At 37.9% G+C, this 21,014-nt stretch overlaps 2 protein-coding genes across 10 annotated transcripts in view; one reads left to right on the forward strand and one right to left on the reverse strand.

Annotated features, from left to right (window-relative positions):
- Nucleotides 1–3,659, forward strand: part of Cracd (capping protein inhibiting regulator of actin dynamics) — a 279,740-nt gene extending 276,081 nt beyond the window's left edge. For all 4 annotated transcript variants that reach the window (XM_004849699.4, XM_021262314.2, XM_087187700.1 and 1 more), the window contains one exon: nucleotides 1,236–3,659. In XM_004849699.4, the coding sequence (XP_004849756.1) occupies nucleotides 1,236–1,396 (161 nt within the window). In that variant the 3' untranslated portion in view covers nucleotides 1,397–3,659. The remainder of the gene's footprint in view (nucleotides 1–1,235) is intronic.
- A 2,540-nt stretch (nucleotides 3,660–6,199) lies between these two features.
- Nucleotides 6,200–21,014, reverse strand: part of Aasdh (aminoadipate-semialdehyde dehydrogenase) — a 36,882-nt gene continuing 22,067 nt past the window's right edge. For 3 of the 6 annotated variants that reach the window (XM_004849696.4, XM_021262315.2, XM_087187702.1), the window contains exons 7-16: nucleotides 19,519–19,760; nucleotides 18,935–19,041; nucleotides 18,358–18,530; nucleotides 17,743–17,935; nucleotides 16,278–16,393; nucleotides 14,009–14,801; nucleotides 11,365–11,528; nucleotides 9,811–9,933; nucleotides 9,107–9,238; nucleotides 6,200–6,962 (exon numbers count right to left, since the gene is read on the reverse strand). In XM_004849696.4, the coding sequence (XP_004849753.2) occupies nucleotides 6,573–6,962; nucleotides 9,107–9,238; nucleotides 9,811–9,933; nucleotides 11,365–11,528; nucleotides 14,009–14,801; nucleotides 16,278–16,393; nucleotides 17,743–17,935; nucleotides 18,358–18,530; nucleotides 18,935–19,041; nucleotides 19,519–19,760 (2,433 nt within the window). In that variant the 3' untranslated portion in view covers nucleotides 6,200–6,572. The remainder of the gene's footprint in view (nucleotides 6,963–9,106; nucleotides 9,239–9,810; nucleotides 9,934–11,364; nucleotides 11,529–14,008; nucleotides 14,802–16,277; nucleotides 16,394–17,742; nucleotides 17,936–18,357; nucleotides 18,531–18,934; nucleotides 19,042–19,518; nucleotides 19,761–21,014) is intronic. The other 3 variants (XM_021262319.2, XM_021262317.2, XM_021262318.2) reach the window with 3 other exon arrangements.

Raw genomic sequence — 21,014 nt, forward strand, 5'->3', positions numbered from 1 at the left:
ATCTTTGGTTATAAGTTTCTCAGGACATGCTTTTTTCCTGTAGTGTAATAGCTAGCACAGCATCAGAGGCCACAGGCTGCCTTGTGACCCCATTCATAATATGAAATGTGAAAGGGTTATTGTTATCAGAGTATCAGAGTGGCTCCAGCTTCCTAAGGCAAGTCTCTGTTTTGAAGTATTTGTCTTTTCAGTCTCCTAAGTTCTAGAAGCATGTGACCCAGAGATGTGAGTACACTCACTTTTCCCAGAGGCCTGTGAAGAAAGCACTGTGATGCAAAGGAGTTACTAGACAGACTGCAAATCAAAAGAGCTGGCAGGTTCTGTGGGGCTCAGATGGAGAGACCAAGGATGCTTAGTGGAAGAGATACCGTCACTATTAACCTTGCCACCTAGATAGATCCAAAGTGCTGGCTGGATCTTTTTCTTTATGGGATGGACAAGTCTTGACTGTAGTCACAAAATTTGCCTGTAATTCTTTTTCATGCAAGCATAGATTCAATGCATAGAAAGCTAGGCTTCTAGAAACTGAAATGAGAATCAGCTGCACTGCAGTCACTGTTATTCTGTATGGAAGAGTCATAAACTACTGCTTTTTTTTTGGTACTGGGGATCGAACTTGGGACCTTGCGCTTGCGAGACAGGCATGGGCACCACTGAGCTAAATCCCCAGCCCGCAACAGTCATAAACTAAGCTTGCTTCAAGATCTTCTCACTGAACCCGCCCAGAAACTTACATCTCCTGTGTTTCACTGGGTGTTTCCATTCTGAATCTCTTATTTCTGATAAATCAAAATGTGGTTCTGGAGTTGGGGTGCTAAAAGGTTGGTTAAAGGATGCACAACTTCAGTTAGATAAGATGAACGAGTTCAAGAAATGTATTGCAGGGCTGGGGATTTAGCTCAGTGGTTCCACTGCCTGCCTCGCAAGCACAAGGTCCTGAGTTCAATCCCCAGTCCCCCGCCCCCAATAAAAAAAAGAAATAGGGTAACTATAGTTATAGGCACAATAGGGTAACTATAGTTAACAAAGATTGTATTCTTGAAAAGTGCTGAGATTTTAAGTGTTCTCAGCACAAACATGATAATCTTGTGAGGCAGTATGTTAATTAGCTTGATTTAGCCATTCCACAATGTATGCCTATTTAAAAACATGTTATACAAAAGTATACACATTTCTGTTAATTTAAAAAAATCTAACATACTCCTTTCTCTTTTCCTTTACATCGAAATCCCCAGTGGAAATCTCAGATTCCGCTCCCCCGGCACCACTGGTAAAAGAAGTCCCCAAGAGATTCTCCACCCCTGATGCTGCCCCGGTGTCTACAGAACCAGCCTGGCTGGCATTGGCCAAAAGAAAAGCAAAGGCCTGGAGCGACTGTCCACAGATTATTAAGTAGAGTGACTCATCCATTCCTGGTGCCAGTTCTTGGCTCCTCTCTTGCCCTTTTTATTTATTTATTTTTTTATATGAAGTAAAGAAAGCAAACTAGGTGAAAGAAGCATGTTTTATAGGCGCTCAAGTAATGTTTAGAAACTGAACTGGTGGTGTTCATTGTGAAGAGTGTATTTGCACAACCCTGGGTCCTGGTGCCTTGAGCTTCCCTAGTTCTCAAGAGACAATTCCGTGCAAGGGACCACATGAAGTCAAATCTGCAAACTGAGCTCCTCCAGAGAGAGAGCCTGCTGCACCCATTCCCCCCAACCCCACTGCAGAGGCACACCCACATGCCCTTCAGAACATGTACTTTTGCCAATCTTTGTGAAAGTTTTTGATTCTCCTGGTTTCTTCTTTCTGAAGCATTTGCCCTACCAGATGTTTGGGTATGTCTGCCATTTCTACAGTAAAGGTAAAAAGATCACATATAGAGAAAACAGAATGCCATCTTCCGAATGCAGTAAGTCACTAGGATTCACAAGGAAGAGTCCGGCTCCTAGCTCTGTGCCTCTGTCTGCTTTTTATAAATTGCCCACCCAGAAGCTGGCACATGGAAGCAAATCCACTCACACTTCCACCACACTAGATGCAGTGTGATCAGCATAGTGTGAGGCCCATCACACCAGTACCCTCTTTAAGGACATGTGAAACATTTGGCCCAAATGGCTCCTAGGGGACATTTTTCTTTAATATGGTGAAGAAAGAAAATTCTGTATCAGAGTTACCAAAGCACTCTCTCTGTCTCGAAGACTCTCCATCTACTGCAGTGGTTCTTCAGATGTCCAGGCTGCATCCTAGGCCTACTGACCCGATCCCAGGACAGGGCCAGGGGAGCACATGCTGGCAGACACTCTTTAGATGCATTCTGGTCTGTCCTGAGGGTTCAAACCCTTTGGACACACTGATTCTAGGGCAGTCTAGTTTTCCAGACTCTGAGAGGAGGTTCATTCACCCAAAGAAGCAAAAGATGGGAAAAAAATAACCACACAAACCAGCCATTTATTACAAGATATGACAGGCTACTGACATTGTATGTCTCTGAAAATTCCCTTGGGTCTTTAGAGAAAATTAATAGGAAGCCAAGATCTACAGCTTTTGTACTAGGACTCTAATCAAATAATTCATATTTAGAGTCAAATGTTCAGTAGCATTTATAATTTAGAGCATTCACCTTGCTACCTTTAAAAAAAATCTGTTTTAAGTGGCCTTGTTATCATACACATGTGCATTCAAAGAAGGGACTTGGCAGTTTCAAAGCCACATTTACTTTTATTTTCCTAAATTTGCTTTACATGAAACATAGACATACCAGCAAATCCCCTATATACTGCTGGCACTAACTTTGTACGTTATGGTATTGACATATTTCCCTTTTCCTGGATTCTTACTCCCAAATACAGGTGCAAATTCTTTGCCTAGTGCAGAGTGAATTACATCCTTTTTTTCTCTTACAAAAACACATTTTATAGTATTCATCATTTATTTATGCTTACTCAATATGCAGTGTGATGTTATGCTGTCATTTCCTAAATGACAGAAAAGTTATTTACCATATTCTTTCTAGAAACAATGGCTCAGCTTCACTGTAGCAGCTGGCATGTGTGGTCAAGTGGATAGTTGTATTCTTGCAAGTTGGGTTTAATATTATATATACTGGACCTTCAGAATGTTAAGAATCAATGTAATATTTTTATTGCTATTGGAAGCAGTTAATATTCCACTGCACGTTTTCAACACTGATGTTCATTTCTAAATCATATAGGTAGGCATTTGTTAATTCAGTGATTTCCTCACTGATATAACACTTTTTAATGGCAATCTTTCCACCTATAGCCCTGGAGTTATAGTACTATCTTAATTCTTCCAAATGGACTTTTTCTTTCATCCTGTCAGCTTTACACTGTAGTGGCAGGGAACAGGTGAGGAAATAAGATCATTAAAGAATGGTACATGAATCAGGTGTACTAGCTCAGGTACCAACTAGGCCATACAAAGTATGTTCCTTCAACCAGGTATGGTGGCACACACCTGTAATCCCAGCTCTTCTGGAGGCTGAGTCAGGAAGGTAAGTTCAAGGGCCAGCCTGGGCACCTTGGCAAGAGCCTGTCTCAACATAAAATTTTAAAAGTGCTGGGGATATATAACTCAGTGATCCCTGGGTTCAGTCCCCACCACTAAAAAAAAAAAAAAAAAAAAAAAGATCCTTCAAAAAGTTTTCAAAAGAAGAGTCTACTGAGGAAAGGACAGTTGCAGTACTTCTACCAACTTCTAAAGGTACATGTTTAACATTTCATTATACATCCATCTCAAATTTGCACTAAATACCACTGAAGTGTTATTTTGCTTTGGTTATGTTGCAGTCTTTTCTGAGCAACAAATTATGGGGAAATTCTGTAAAAACACAAAGTTCAAGATAGTCTTTTCTTTTTAAAATGAACATTATGTTAGATAATTTTTTTTTTTTTTGGTACCAGGGATCGAACTTGGGTCCTTACGCTTGCGCAGCAGGTGGCGAAACCACTGAGCTAAATCCCTGGCCCATGTTAGATAATTTTGTAAAAAATTTAAACAAACACACTTCTCCTGGCAAGGTTATAGATCTTTAACCTTTGTTCATAAGCTTAAATAAAAAACTAGAGTTTTTTTGTTTACTTTTAAAATTTTTCAAGTGCAATTGTTTCTTACACAAACATTACTATTATCATTTTAGCCAGTTATTGGCAAATGTGTAGTATGCATTCACTGTCTCTTCTTGTGATGTTTAATTGCTTATTTTAAAGCAGAAACATTAGCTACAAGTGTCTTGCAATATTTCTACCAACAATAACATTAGTAGAGACTTAATGAAAATACTTTAGTGTGACTTTAATATTATTTTGAGATTTTTGGTTGTATAAAGTTTTAATGTAAAATGTCCATTACTGAGGGGAAAAGATCTTTCAATAAAAAATACCAACAAGATTTTTGGCATTGATGAAAAATTTCCTTTTTAAGTTGAAATTTTTACTAATTTCAATGACAAGTGGTCTCATATTTACACAGCTTTGTGTGAACAGCATAAAGTGTTTTATATGGTACTTTATTATACTTTTCAGTAAGTATTGGAGAAAATGAACGAAGAGACAAATGTTTATCTCAATCCCAAACTGGAACTGAATTGTCCGAGAAAACGATCCTACTGCCTGCTAACAGTACAGGCCAGGGACGGCAGCATCAGCGCCAGCAGAGAGCCTGGGCACACGTGGCTTAGGCTGACTGCCCGGCTGGACCAGGCTGAAAGAAGTCAGGTGTGCAAGGCACTTGCCTCAGCTACAGAAACCTCAATGAACAAGGGAATGATATTTTAACGCAATATTTTAAAAAATCAGAATTACTGCAAAAAATTCCACGATGGATGAAAGATTAAAATTTTAAAGACAAGATCAGTATTACTGACTTTTCCTTTTGCCTCAGGCGCCATTGTGGCTCAGTGGGACACCACTGCCCAGCCTTCCTCAACCCAAATGTGCATCTTATAGCAAGAGCTCCAGGTGATGCATATGTACAGTAAGGCTTGAGATGCACTGACCTGAAAGGTGGGAGAAGATAGCTTATTCTTTTTGGACAGGCAGCACCTAAATCCCGTGTTTGGAGGATTGTCCAACACACAGATCGTGGTGGGAGGCAGTTCCCACTTCTCACCACAGATGAAATGCCTATGTGCTTTCCTGTATTGCTATATAGGCGTGGAACAGATTTCACTTTCAATGGGAAGAAAATGAACTGGAAGCAACTGACCCAAAGATGGGGGAACTGTGAGGAAGCCTGGTAGTGATGGCTGTGATGGGGAACGGTGCCCAGTGTTAACTTAGGGAGGTGGCCACAAGTTGAGCACTTAGAACTTCAAGGACAGCAGCTGTGTCTTCACCAATTTGGGGAAGAGGGCTTGAGCTATAAAGCCAGCAACAATGAATGCCTAAAACCCACATATCAACTCCATCTGTCAACTTGAAACTATTCTGTGTGTCTATCTCTCTATGTACATGTAAAAATAAATGTGTAGCTAATATGGGTTCTAAACCCAGAGAAACAAAATGAATGAGAGATACATATACAAAAGAGATTACAGATTATAAGAAATGACTTACCTGATTATGAAGCCTAAGAGGTCCCACCACTGGCTGCTCGCAAACTGGAAACCCAGGAAATCCTGTGGTATAACTTGATTTATTCCAGGTCTAAAGGCCTCAGTGCCAAGAAATAACCCTGATACAATGTGCAGGCCTGAGAAGCCAGGGAGAGGTGGTGGCTGCTGATTCTAATCCAAATATTAAATTAATCTGTTCTAGAAACATACTCACAGGTATACCCAGAAACAGTGTTTTACCAAGCTATCTGGGCATCTCCTTCAGTCCATTTTCTGTTGTTATAAATAAATACCACAGACTAATTTACAAAGAAAACAAGCTTATTTGGCTTTCAGTTCTAATGGCTGAGAAGCTGAAGGTCACAGGATCACATCTGGTGAGGTCCTTCTCTTTTTTTTGTACTGGGGATTGAACTCAGTACCTTGAGCTTACAAGACAGGCATGGTGAGGTCCTTCTTGCTAGTGGGGACTCGGCAGTCTCACAGTGGCTTGGGGTATCACATGGTGAGACAAAACATCTTTAGTCTCTCCTCCTCTTCCTATAAAGCCACAGTCCCATTGGATGAGGGCCCTGCCCTGTGGCCTGATTTAACCCTCTCTCTCAACATCCTACCTCACATCCAAATACCACAGTGCGATGAAGTTTTTACCCTTTTAATACCTCACAATGAGGATAAAGTTTCAACATGAATTTTGGTGGAGCATTCTAACTATAGCAGCATCTTAGAACACTTAAATATTTTTTTTCACTTAAATTTTTAAAAACATAAAATTAAGCATTACACCTAAAAGAAAGCACTATTGAATACATTAATCTGTTTTGTTCTCACCTAAAAGTTTTGCTATTCCTACAGGAAGTAAAATGTGGTGGTTCTCTATAAAAATATAATAGTCAAATTTATTAACCAAAATACAATCTCTAATATAAAATAAGACTATCTGCATGCTCTGTGATAAAATATTTTTGAACATCTTACAGATAGTATAAATACAAACAGGAACTATACTTGATTATTTTTGACTGCCACTTAGTAAATCCAAACAATAAATATAATTATTTCTACATCCAATAATGAGCATTGATTCCCAGATGACAGGAGAAGAGAAGATTTCTCCAGGAAATTCATATACACTTTGTAACTGTCCACTCTCAGATCCCAAGATCCACAGTTTTCCATCAGTAGATGCTGCTGCCAGCAACATTTCACTGTTAGGACTGTGGCTATGGAAAGCAAATGGTGTTGCATACACCCTTGAAGTAGTTTCAAATTTCCACTGAAGGTGACCTTTCATGTTACAACAGTAGATAAAGCAATCGTGGGACCCAAAAAATATTTCTTGCTCTGATGCTGAGGTACAAGGGGAAGAAAAGATTGGTCCGCTGGTAGAGAACTGCCAGACCTGTAAAGGGAAATTAAAGCAAAAATAATTCCCTCAGTTCGTTGCAACAATTCTCCTTTATATTTTAGCTTTATGAAGGTTCTTAATACAAATGTAAGAGATATAGGCTATTTGGTAACTACATCTACCGAAAACAATGGCTTCTGGACAACAGATGTAGTTCAGTGACGAGGCGCTTGTCCAGCACGTGCGAGGCTCTGAGTTCAATTCTCTAGTACCACAAAGGAAAAAAATGGCTGCTTTTGAAAAGTAGCTCCTTTGTACTAGGCTTCTATCCCAGTCGTAAAGTCCAGGGACAAAACACACTGGAGCATTACTACTACATGATTGCTTGTTATGTATAATATTATGAAGTAGAATTAATTGTGAACCCAATCAGGACTTATTCCTGGTATATTTAGAGACACAATGATTCAAAGATAAGACTGTGAAGTTTTCAAAGTATCTTACTGAAATGTGCATCTTACTCTATTCTCCAAATGTTGGGAGAAGGAAGTAATTGGGCTAAGAATTTATGTGCAATAATTTAAATGAGTGCTTTAAAGAAAAAAGCTGTGAGTTGCGTGTCTGTAGATATATATTATTTCTTTATTCCACAGCTACTATACAGACAAACCTATCAGCCAATCTTTTGAAGACACCTGGGGGAACAAAAAGACCTAAGTCTAAAGTAGTATTTACACATGCAGAGTAATAGCAGCATGGGGAAACTGTGGCCATATTCACAGAATGATTTGGAATCTCAATTCTATCCCTGACTTGTATAAAATCACTTTCATTTTCCTATGGCTTATCCAATTAAAAAAAAGGAGTCACAGCACGTGCCATGCATCTCTTCTTGCTTTTCAAGAATCATAAGATAAAACATATTCAAACTATCTTGTAAATAAAAAATATTAAATGAAGATAAGATCTCAACACAAAGTAACTGTTGCACAGAGCAAAAGAAACCACCAGGCTATGAAGGGTGAACATACAATAAAAAGGTTCCAGAATCAAGCCTAGCCATCAATGGGCTAATTCTGTAGGAGCCAGGAGACTCTGAACCCACAAGATGATCCCCCAAATTGAGCCCACAGCAGTAGCTGTCCAGAATGACAGTCACCCACAGCTACTTATAGAAGTTGAGAATGCGTTGCCAAGGAAAGAGCAAATTTAAGCCAGAAGCCTACCCTGTTTGTTAGAAATGAAATTGAGGAACAGAGCCTCTGCACAAGGGAATGTTGGTTGCACAAAAGATTTTGGTTTTGATATTAAAAGGAAAGGGTTTCTTCCAACATTTAAAAAAATTTTTATTAGTACAAGTTTGCAGTACATCATGACTACACTAATTGTGGGAAATTGATACATACACATAACACATCTCAATTCGTTTTCCCTCCTTCCTCATTTTTAACTTTTTTTCCCCCAGCATCAGATTTATAAGTCTTTATGAAGTTAATTATCATAAACACAGATGAACAGTCAGACTGACAAGCCAAAAAAAGATGTAAAACAATTACACTAAATAAAGGTACTCTTTTAAAAACATTAGCTATGCCTTTCAACTTTTGTAACTTCCACAAAAGGTATCATAGAATTGGAAAACACCACTAAGATTTTTTTTTTGGTACCAGGGATCAAACCCGGGTCCTTGTGCTTTCGGGGCAGGCAGCAGAACCACTGAGCTAAATCCCTGGCCCAAACACTGCTAAGATTTTAAAAACCAGGGGAAAGAGATGGCAAAAGTATAAAAATGCTTGGGTAGAAATCTCAAACCCACTACATTATTATTCAAACAAAAAGAGAACCATGACTTGGAAAAATTGAAATAGTCCCAATGCAATCGGTTGATTAATGATGTTTGAAATTTTATTTTGCCATCAATCACCTACTATGCCTTTAAGAAAGATAAGTAAAGCTGGGCATGGTGGTGCATGCCAAGTAATCCCTGTAATCCTAGCGAAGCAGAAGCAGAAGCAGAAACAGAAGCAGAAGCAGAAGCAGAAGCAGAAGCAGAAGCAGAAGAGGAGGAGGAGGAGAAGAAGAAGAAGAAGAAGAAGAGGGAGGAGGAGGGGGGGAGGGGGGAGGGAGGAGGAGGAAGAGGAAGAAGAAGAAGAAGAAGAAGAAGGAAAGATGTGTAAAACAGAACTAGATCTTTGTACCTGCTCTCCTGAGTGAGTAAAGCAGAGTAAATTCCCATCAACACAGCCAATACAAATATACTGTCGGCAACACTGAGGGGAAGAGAAGAGAGGTTTTTCACAGGAATGTTTCCAAATTGTGTTCCCAGTAGCCTGCCATGGGCAAAAAAACAATTCATATCATTTAAAAGTATTCCACTAGTCAACTGTCATTTAAAAAAAAAACTCACAAATCTCCTAGAGGCAGAGACAGATCATCAGAAACTGCCACAGTGGCAGGTTGACTTTAAAAGGAGCTAGCATATGTGAAAGAGCTAAGATTAAAAACTTGCAAAAAGAAAAAGGCTAATAACTAGCACGTAAGACCTAGCCTTATAAGGAAGAAAGAATTAAATATGAAAAAAATATCCTTACAACAAACAATAAGATCTTAATATGACTATATGATTCTAGGTTTTTTTGGGGTACCAGGGATTGAACTCAGGACCTTGTGCCACTGAGCTATATCCCTGGCCCCTGTCTTAAAATTTTAAAAATAGGTTAAAAAACACAGACATCAATTCAGATTTTCTCATCTTTCCGGACTTAATGTTGATCATTTTTAATAAATTCTCGTCCAGTCATAAATTAGACCTAACTGAAAACTCAAACATTCCAAATCCAAAGCAAACATAAAATTAATAAAGAGGCAGGTAGTAAAATCAATACAATAATTTTATGCTTACAGGATTTACAGCCAGTAAGAGACCTCCCAGGGTAGCACAATACAAATGATGTGGATTCAGGTTCAAACAAGGAGAAGAAAAGACAGTTCCTTCACATTTTAACTTCCAAACACACTTCTTTTTCTGTAAATACAAATGCAAATTAACTGGTTTTTGCTGGTGGTTAACAAATATATGCTTCCTACACAGAAAATTTTAACTTTACTATAAAATACATACCCACTAGGGAGAATCAAATTAGTATAAAGACAATAAAGGACAAAACTCATAGATACTGTTAAAATTTTAGCAATTTATCTTTTGCTTTTTTTTGGGGGGGGTGTGTACCGTTTAATATAGTTGAAATCAGTCAATGTTCAATTTGATATCATGATTTTTTTGACTTATTTTGTAAAACAACTTTAACATAAGTTGAATATACAATATCCCACATAGGGGCCAGGGATGTAGCTCAGTGGTGCTGTGCCTGCCTGGCAAGTGCAAGGTCCTGAGTTCAATTTCTGGGACCGAAAAAAAAACAATAACCCACATAAATATAAAATACTTGATCTCTCTACTAGATCATTGAAAATCATTTGGAACCAACAATTACTGGTTTTACTGGTCCCAAACGATCTTTAATGATCAGGTAGAGATCACTGCATATTATTAACAACTTAAAAATAGACAGCTTGGTGAATGTGTTTGTCTATGTTTCTGATTATTTTGCCAAGATAGAATCCCAGGAAAAGAATTTTACAGCATGAAAGAAAATGAAATTGTTACCCATGGCCAAATAGTTTTCCTTAGAGGCCTCAACAGTTACAACCTCCTACTACTTTCATCAGCATTTAATGTTATCATTCCAACATTTTTTCTAATCTAATACTATTTGTTTCTCTATCTCATAGTTTTAAATTTTCACTCCTTTGACTATTAAGGGTATGAAACATTTACATACATTTCCTAACCATGTCTTAAGGTCTTATGTTTATGTCCCTTGTTTATTATTATACCTGAGTCTTTATATTTATCTTATTTGTATTTGCTCTTTATTTTCAATTATATTTATAAATACTAACACCTATAAGTATAATACTTTCAAGTATAAATAGCTTTGGCTTTTTTAGAGGTATTTCCAAATTTTTCCCAGCTTGTTTCTTTTAATTTTATAGTCCTTAAATTTTTATATTTTTATGTAATCAGGTCTTAAAATATCTTACTGATATTTTTGTGATGTTTTTCTGTTGTCAGTATAATAATTCTAAGTTCTTTATTTTTTTTGTTTTTTTTTTTTGGTACCGAGGATCGAACTTGGGTCCTTGTGCTTGCGCAGCAGGCGGCGAAACCACTGAGCTAAATCCCTGGCCCCTCTAAGTTCTTTATTTTTGAAAAGTTATTTGTAGTAAATTTAGTAAGGAGGTTAAAAAGTTTTAAGATATTAAAATTTAATTCACCCTTCTTTCTAAATGCTGACCTTGCCAACAGTAACCACCTGTTCCCAGACTCCATAGTACCCGGCAGTTTCTCACTCTTCTATGCTTATGGTGTAAGAGTGATAAGGTGAATTCTTACATAAATATCTAAGGCATATGCATGCTGGTCATGAGATCCAATGTAAATGAGTCCTGTGATTGGGTCCACAGTTGCTGAGCTTTTGACAGTGTCCTCAGTAGTAAATATCCAGTACTCTTCTCCGTTATTACTTTTCAGAACATAAACTAATCCATTATAACAGCCTACAGAGAAACAAAATATGAAAGACGAGATTTAGATACGTCCCTAGAAAATAACTGCTCAGCCTAAATCATGATAGTTGACAGTCAATGCACTTCGTAAGAACTTATGCTCACTCATCTGACTTAATTTTCAGGAGTGTAAATCAGGAACAGAAATCACCTGTGTAAAATTCCTACTCAGTGGTGACACCTTAGTTTTCCTAAGCACTGTACAATAAAGAGCTTCCAGGAAAAATAAAGCACACTGTGGCAGAGAAGGTTTGACAGAACCGAGTCAAATCTCATTATGGCTGCTATTGGGCAAGCTACCCAGCATCAATGGGTGTCAGATTATTCTGCAGAATGTGAATTCATCTACTTCCACAATTACTATATCAATACTACAACATAGATAGATGCCCAGAGCATAGAAGGTGTTCAAGAAATGCTAACAAATAATAGTCAATGTTCCTTGAGCACTTACTCTGTCAGGTGCTTTTTTAAGGGATTTTTTTTTTTTTTTCTGAGACAGGGTCTCATTATGTAGTCCAGGCTGGCCTTGAATCAGCTATGTAACCAAGTATGGCCTCAAATTCACGATCCTCCTGCCTCAACCTTCTGAATGCTGGGATTATAGGCATGCACCATCATACAGTGCTCATCTAAGTATTTTGCATCTATTAACTCATTTAATCTTCACAGTGAAGCAAGTGCTAATATATGTATATTTTACTGATATCACAGAAACACAGAGGTTAAGTTACTACAGCAAAATTACAAAATTAACATGTAGTAGAGCCAGGCATGATAGTACATGCCTGTAATCCAACACTTTGGGAAGTTGAGACAGGAGGATTGCAAGTTCAAGCCCAGCCTAAGCAACTTAGCTATTTAGGGAAACCCTGTCTCAAAATGAAAAACAATTAAAAGGTCTGGGAATATAGCTCAGTGTAAAGGCCCTGGGTTCAAACTCCAGTACCAGGGGAAAAGAAATGACAGAACCAGGACTTAAAGTCAAGCTCTAGAGCCTATGTTCTTAACTTTCCCAAATTGCTGCCTTGTAAGTCCAAAAGCCTAGTTGGAAGGACCTGATCAAAATCTACAAAGTTCTGTCCCCTGGATGCATGTAAATCAGAGGAAGCATGGTCTGAGTGGCTATTTAGGGCAACTTCATTTGCCTCCACTCTAGATGGCTCTGCCCATGGCCATCAAATTCAGATTCAAGTAGATACCAGCTAGGATAGCAGAAGTAGGGAAACACATTCCTAAGCACTCAGTCTGAAAAATCTTTGATTCCAGGGCCACAGAAAGTGAAACTTAGTTGGGGAAATAGTAAGAGTGATAATCAGGCAGAGACACTACACTTAGGACCCCAATATTCCTAAGTAAAAGTCATATAGCTTAATGAAAGTGAGCTGCAGCTAGTAGCTAACACTTATAGACTCTCTGTGCCAGGTATGATGGTGCACACTTGTAATCCCAACACTGAGGGATGCTAAGACAGGAGGGCAAGGAAGGCTCACCTGAGCAACTTAGTGAGATCTTGTCTCAAAATGAAAAATAAAAAAGGCTTGGAATGTAGCTCAATGGTAGAATGTGGCCTAGGTTCAATCCCCAGTACCAAAGGGTGGGGGGTGGGGGGAGTAAGTGCCTGGAAATGTACTAATGGACTCATAAGCAATTATCTCACCTAATCCTCCTAAAAATCTCTTTGATGATTGCGGTAGTTTTAAAATAGGTCTACAAATTCTTTGTTGCTCTTCTTTTCAAGAGGTTGGGCCTAATTCCTCTCTCCTTCAATGTGTACTAGACCTAGCGATATACTTCTACTGAAAAGAATGATGCAAAAATGAAGATATACAAGTCAAGAGCTCAGGGCATGAAAGGTACTGTGCTCCTCAAGTCCTCTGGGGCCACCCACCTCTCAGGGCAGTTACTGCCATGCTGTCAGGGCACTGCAGCAGCCTACACAGAGGCTCTGGTGGCAAAAACCAAAGATTCTTGCCAAGAACCAGCAGTGAACTGAGACTTCCTGTTAACAGTGATATGAATAAGCCATCTTGGAAAGCAAATTTTCCAGGCCAAGTAAAGCCTTCACCTAGTTACAGAAACATGAGAGCCTGAGCCAGAATGGCCAGCTAAGCTGCTCCTAAATTCCTGACCCACAGAAACTGTGAATGGTAAATGTTTGTCCTCCTGGGTTATTAGGTTTTGAGATAATGCAACATTTGTTTGTTTCCACTTTACTCATGAGAAAATTGAAGTTCTAAAAAATCTAGCAACTTCACTAAGGTCACAAAGCTTGTGACAACTGTAAAGCTAGGTCCAAATCCAGTGCTCTGACCCCAAGGACCACAGTTAATCAACACTGAGTTACCTGTTATTCTTTGATAGCAACCAAAACTACCATACATAGGTGTTTTTTTTAAATTTAACTTGGTCCTACCAGCATTATTCTATAATTCAATTTAACTGTACAAGCCTCAAATTCAGAAACTTACCCACTACAATAAAGTTTCCACACATAGAAACACATGCTGATGACTCAATTCGATCTCCCAAAATCTGTTCCCATTTCACCTTCCCAGAGCGTAAGTCAACTGCCTTCATTCTGTGGGAATGTGAGCCAATGTACACAGTTGTAGATGAATTATCACCAGCTGGTATAACAACCAGAGGGGAGGCATCTACACATTTGCCTGTGTCTGACTTCCACCTCACACGTATCTCCATTTTCTCAGCCTTTGTAACAGGGTTCCCTTCTTCAAAAACTTTTTTAACACAGTTTGGATCTTTTGACTTCCCAATGACAGGTGGAGGATTTAAGCTTTTCAAATCTTTAATGTTAGTCTGTGAAATTAAATCAGGAGAACAGGCTAAAGAATAATGTCCTAACTCACTTAAAAATGTTGTAGTATTCACAGACAAAACCTGACTCCCTCTGCTGAGCGCAATAAAAGCATTTATCTCTTTGTAACTGAAAGGGCAGGCAGACTTCTGATGTAAAGATTTTCTGCTGGTTTCCTCTTCATCAGTGTCACTGAGTTTCCTTTTGGTGGCATAAGTCTTGGTGAATGTCAGGTCTTCCACTGCAAACACCGTTTGAAGGATGTAATTGTAAATCTCTAAAATGGAACTTCTGAGGATAATTTCCAAAAGGCCAGGTACTGGTGTACCAACAAGTTGTTCAATCTCACTGAGAAGCCGTATGGACTTTAGGGAATCTCCACCACTATTTAAGAAAAGTGACTCATCAGGAACCTTCAATAGATCTTCTGGGAGACTCAGAATAGACTAGAGACAGAGAAGAGAGAAATTTTGTGAAGGCCCCAAACCAAAGTAATATATAGAGATAATCATATGTACATTAAAGATATGGACATATAAAAACAAAATAGTGCTGGGCATATAGCTCAGAGGTAAAGCACTTGCCTAGTATGTGCAAAGCCCTGAGTTTGATCACCACACTATAAAAAAGTAATAATAAAATCATTTTTTTTATACTTGCACTAAAGTAGATCATTACTATGCTACCAATTTTATCATAAACTTGCTCTAAAACTGAGAAACATATGTCCCTTTAGAGCAGTTTTTCTACCTATAAAATAAGGAATGGGGATACAAAAACATCTGTTTTACTTATTATAAAGCCCACAAGATACTAATAGCTGATACTGCTATAATATGGGAATATTTATCCTTATCTACTTCATGTAAATCAAAATGACAAGAATCTAAAAATAAAGTAGATAAGACTTTTAACCTGATAGTCTTTACTTTTTTTTTTTTTTTTTTTTTGGTACTGGGGATCGAACTCGGGTCTTTGCGCTTGCGCAGCAGGCGGTGAAACCACTGAGCTAAATCCCTGGCCCCAGTCTTTACTTTTATAGACAAAACTAAACAAATACATCCTCCTTTAAGAACTCTTTAGAAAAGAAAAATCTACATTTTAAGAAAAATTGTTGGACTACTGAGACATATATACAAAAAGATTTCCCTTAAGCAGAAACACATATGTTGTCACTGAAAGTTCTGTAGCAGGGCTGGGGATTTAGCTCAGTGGTTTCACCGCCTGCTGTGCAAGTGCAAGGACCCGAGTTCGATCCCCAGTACCAAAAAAAAAAGAAAAGAAAGTTCTGTAGTAGATAGATTATGGCACAGCAAGGTCTGGGTGTTTCACAGCTCTGACAAAAGTATTACTGTACTCGCTGGCCCTTCAGGGAAAATTATGTCAAGAGAGCCTTTGTCTACTTGTGCCTTTTTTTTATTAGTACATGTCTGCAACGCATAATGAATCCACTCATGATGGGAAGCTGGTATATATACATATCTCATCTTAATCTTTTTTATTTCCTTTATTCTCTCCTCCCTCCCCTCTCCCTCAACCTTGTGCCTTTTTTCCCCCTCTCTAACTTAGGCTTATCATTCCCTCAAAGAAACATATTTCTTTGTTGGAGCTTAATCTAATCTTACAATAGAGAATCTAACCTTTATTTCAATATAAACTAAATACATGAAGCAATACTACCTGATACTTGCACAGTAATAACATTCTTATCAGATTTATTAAGATGCTAGCAAGTGCAAGGTCCTGACTTCTATCCCCGGTATGGGAGGAAAAAAAAAAAAGAGGTAGATGACATTATAAGGGCCGGGGATTTAGCTCAGTGGTTTCTCTGCCTTGCTGTGCAAGTGCAAAGACCCGAGTTCGATGTCCAGTACCAAAAAAAAATAAAAATAAAAAAAGAATCTGTATTTGAAAAGTTGTACCTTCCACAAACACTGTAATTTTTCCCAAAGATCCTTTTTTCCATCAAACTTATTCTCTGTCTTCAAGTTTACATAGTCTAAATATATCTTGTTTAACTCAGAGGCATTAACTTTGCCTTAATATAAAGGAAAAAGAACAAGTGTTTTACAATAACATCTAAAATTTCACCTCAGAGCCTTTATATTTTCATCAGTCACACACATTGTTCATGAGTCACACATATTTTTTATTAGTCACACATATTTTTCATTGTAAAGCTTAGAAATCATAGAGTAGTTTGTCATAGATAATCAATTCTGAAGAAAAAGTCCAGTGCTACCAAGAATGTAGTGAAAAAAATCCAAAGCACCAAGATTGTAGTAATAGGTAAGAGGAAAAGAGGAGCTAGTGTTTATCTACCATGAAGAGCTAAAGAAATGATCATTTTGGCCAGGCATGGTGATGCACACCCATAATCTCAGCACTCAGGAGGCTAAGGCAGGGGGATCACTGCAAGTTCAAGGCCAGCTTGGACTACATAGTGAGTTCAAGGCCAGCCTGGAGCACACAGTGAGATCCCGTCTCAAAAAACCAAAAAAATAAAAAATAACAAAAAATAACAAAAAAAATTCATGTTAAGCTGAGCAATTACTGTTAACTGAACAATTACTATATTTTAAAGTATATATAAAATAAAAATGAAATTGAGAAGGCAATATAATGTAGTGACTAAAAGTATAGTTTTTGAAGCCAAATAGTTTCAGGGAGAATTTCAACTCTACCACAGTGATGGGTAATTTTATGTGTCAACTTAAGTGGGCCATGATAACCAGATTAAACACTGTTTCTGGGTATGTCTAGGAAGGTACTTCAGGATGAGAGTAGCATATGAATCAGTGGGCTCAGGACGTAGACTGTGACCCCCACCCCCAATCCCATGAGGGCACCAACAGAACAAATGGCAGAGGGAGGAGGAATTCATCCTTTTTCCCTCCCTCAGTTTTTGAGCTGGGACATCTCATGTCATCTCTGGGATTTATATCACTGGCTGCCCATTAAACTCAGACTGAATTACACCACCAGCTTTCCTGGGTCTCTCGCTTGCACACAGAGCATGGGACTTCTCAGCCTCGGCAACTGCCTGAGCACAATATTAAATCTCCTTTTCATATGTCTATCTAAATATTAGTTCTGTTTCTCTGGAAAACCCTGACTAATATAACTTCTAACTAGTAAAGTGATTTTGAGAAAATTATCTCACTTGTTTAAGTCTTACTTTCCTCCTCTGCATATGGGAATAAAATACCTATCCAGAGTATTTTCTGAAGATTAAATGAGTTAATTATACAAAGCATTTAACAAAGAGTCTACTGCAATAAATGCTAGCATCATTTATAATAATAAAGATACATGTGGCCATTATACTAGTTATAAATACAATCAGTGGCATCTGGCAGTGAACATATCTGCTTGAAATTATTTTACCATGAGATGTAAATGGCAGGGTATCAATCAACACAAGGTCATCTGGGATAGCATGATTTGGAAGACGTTGCTGCAGTTCTTTAAAGATGTGATCTTTTACTACATCATCTTTGGACACTATGAACAGAATTAATTTTTCCTGATTATACCATGTAACTGCACAAGATTCTACTTGCTGAAGTTCTTCAGCAACCTGTAAGAGAGATCATCCCAATTTGTAAATAAGGATATTTAAAAGTGAACTTTCCAAGTGCTCCGGTTTGTTATGCATAAAATCAGTACAGCTAATTTAAATTTTGGTATATACTAGTGATTTGTTAAAAATTGTTTGCTAGCATAACTAGCACACAGGGTTCTTAACATTTTTCAAAAACAACGTCCAGTGCCGGGGATTTAGCTCAGTGGTTTCACCGCCTGCTGCGTAAGCGCAAGGACCCGAGTTCGATCCCCGGTACCAAAAAAAAAAAAAAATACATACCTCTTACTGTAATTCATCACTAATATAAAAACCTTAGTTATAATTAATAGAGATGAGAAACTGGTATATAAATTTCGTGGTAGCTCCCTCTAATGCCTAGATATATTAATTGGTATTTAATATCTAAATAGCTCTACCTGTTGAACAAGTTCAATATTAAGACGTTTGCCGTGACGTTTGATCTGATTGTCCTTCCGTCCCAGAAAAAATATCTCTCCACCTTTCACAGTCACAAAGTCTCCTGTGGCTCGCATTGTGCCAAGGGGTACTGTCACTTCATCATCAAGAAAACACACTCTGTTTTTGCCACCTTCCAAAGATATAAACACTGATATTAACTTTAAGAAAAAAAAAGGAATATATTAAACACCATCAAATCAAGAACATTCCCAAAATTTCAGTTAGCAAGTCTCAAAATCTGAAGATGGAATTCACTTTTAAATAATACTGGATAAATTCAGACACAGTAACTCCATAAAATAAAATTATTATTTAAAATGTGTGATTTCTTAAAATTCTTAGTTTCTAAGTTGCTTTTACTAGAGTATTAGACATTATATGAGATAATTATAGTAACTTATTAAATGTTTCACGACTATGAGATTGATAATTGAAAAGCACACTAGACAAAGAAAATAAGGAAAATGATAAAACAAACACATCCATTTTTTTCTCTTGAAAATAGACATTCCAAGTCAACAAATGTGAAACAACCTAAAAATACTTGGCCATTGCCTTCTTGAATTGTGAAGCCATTTGTATCTCTGACTTCAACCACAGTTCCAAGCAGTGGAAATCCCAGTTGCACAGGCAATTCACATCTATGAAAAACACAACCCAAAGCCAACTTAAACTTTTACACTGGAATCAAGTATTTCTCAGTGTATTTAAATCACACTGTACCAAAGGTGGAGGGGGGTGGAGTTTGTTACGGTATAATTCAAAGACTGACAAACAGAAAAGGTTAGGTAAAATGACTATCATGTATTTTTCTTTATGATTTAGTAACAAAAGCTTCTAGAAAGATCTTAGCACCAGTTATAAGAAAGGTTCTAGACTTCCAACTTTAAAAGACTAGATAAAATAGCATTTCTTAAATCATGACATCGATGCCTGCAAAACTGTCAGGCTGGATGTAGAGCTCAGTAGTAGAACATGTGCCGGCCTGCAAGGCCCTGCCCTGCTTCAAACCCTAGCACCACTCGCGCCCCATCATCCCCCAGCAAACAAACCAAAGCAAAGCCCCACTGTTAACATTAAGATCCTAGAAAAATATAATCTTTTCCCTCTCTACTTACTTCAAAGTAGAGTTAAGAATCTTCTCAGGAATCCTGTAAAACGTTGCCCAACTTGATACCTCTGTGATACCATAAATATTAAATATTTGCGTTTTATTTCCTTTTCCTATCCAGCTTTTGAGTACAGTCAGTGATGGGAATGGTTCTCCACCAAGGGCTAACACTCGAAGAGAAGTACTGGCTGATAAAACAGTGGACTTGACAAGCTGAGACCCAAATCTTCTAAGCAATGTTGGTGTTGCCTATGGGTATATTAAAAAAAAATTCATTTCTTTCCCCTCACTTCTTAAAACTAAACACTGTAATATTAAGCTCAAAACTTTATATTGGGGCCCACACATGGAAATCAAGACTGTGATAACCAAATGGCAAATCATATTTGGAAAACCATTAAGGCAACCATTATCTTTTCAATGTAGATAAAGATTTGTTAGAAAAAAAAAGCCAAAATATTAGTTGTTTTATGATATAGTTTGTAAGTTAAAAAGTATAAAAATCTGTAAAACCAGTTTACATTTCCCTTCCCATTATCTCTATCTACAAAAAGTACATAAAAGGGTTAAAATATACCTAAGCAAATTAAGAAAGTTTTTTCAAAGGCAATTTCATTGAGGTACAACTGACAGGACGTATAATAAGCTATTTTAAGTGCACACTTTAATATAGGTTTTAATATATGGACTGGGTAATTTATAGACAACAAAAACTTACTGGCCACAGTTCTGTAGGCTAAGAAGTCCAAGGTATGGGCAGATTTATTGACTAGTGAGGGCTCTGTCTGCTTCAAGGATGGTGCCTCTTTTTTTGGTACTGGAGATCGAACTCAGGACCTTGTGCTTGCGACGCAGGCAGTGGAACCACTGAGCTAAATCCCTGGCCCTGATGGTGCCTTTTTTTTGAGATGGGATCTCACTAGGTAGCCTAAACTGGCCTGAACGCATGCAATCCTCCTGCCTCAGCTTTCCAAATGCTGGGATCACAGGTATGCGCCACCATGCCTGGCTCATAGATGGCGCCTTTTTTGCAATGTTTTCACATGGTAGAAGGAACAGCCAATCGCTCTGAGGCCTCTTTTACAAGGGCACCATTCACAAGGCCTCCATACTTATGACCTAATTACCTCCCAAAGATAATACCAACACATTGGGAATTAGATTTTAATACACAAGTTCTGGAAACATTCAGACCATAGCAATATTCATTACCCTTAAAATTATCTATGTGCCACTGTAAATCTTCCCTCCACCAGACCCCTTGTCCAGAAAACTGATTTATTTCTGTCACTATTGATCAGCTGGCAATTTCTAGAATTTTATATAAATGGAATAACACCACATGTAGTCTCTTTTGACTTGGCTTCTTTCATATTCAACATATTTTGCAATTCATCTATGTTATGTTATGTGCATCAATAGTTTATTCCTTTTTATTGCAGAGTGGTATGCATTGTATGGATTAGGACTGGCTAGTGCATTTCTACATAAAATTTAGGATTT

Source organism: Heterocephalus glaber, unplaced genomic scaffold (genome assembly GCF_053883595.1).
Source record: "Heterocephalus glaber isolate CG9 unplaced genomic scaffold, H.glaber_assembly_v1.0 deba00001509, whole genome shotgun sequence".
Classification (NCBI taxonomy): domain Eukaryota; kingdom Metazoa; phylum Chordata; class Mammalia; order Rodentia; family Bathyergidae; genus Heterocephalus; species Heterocephalus glaber.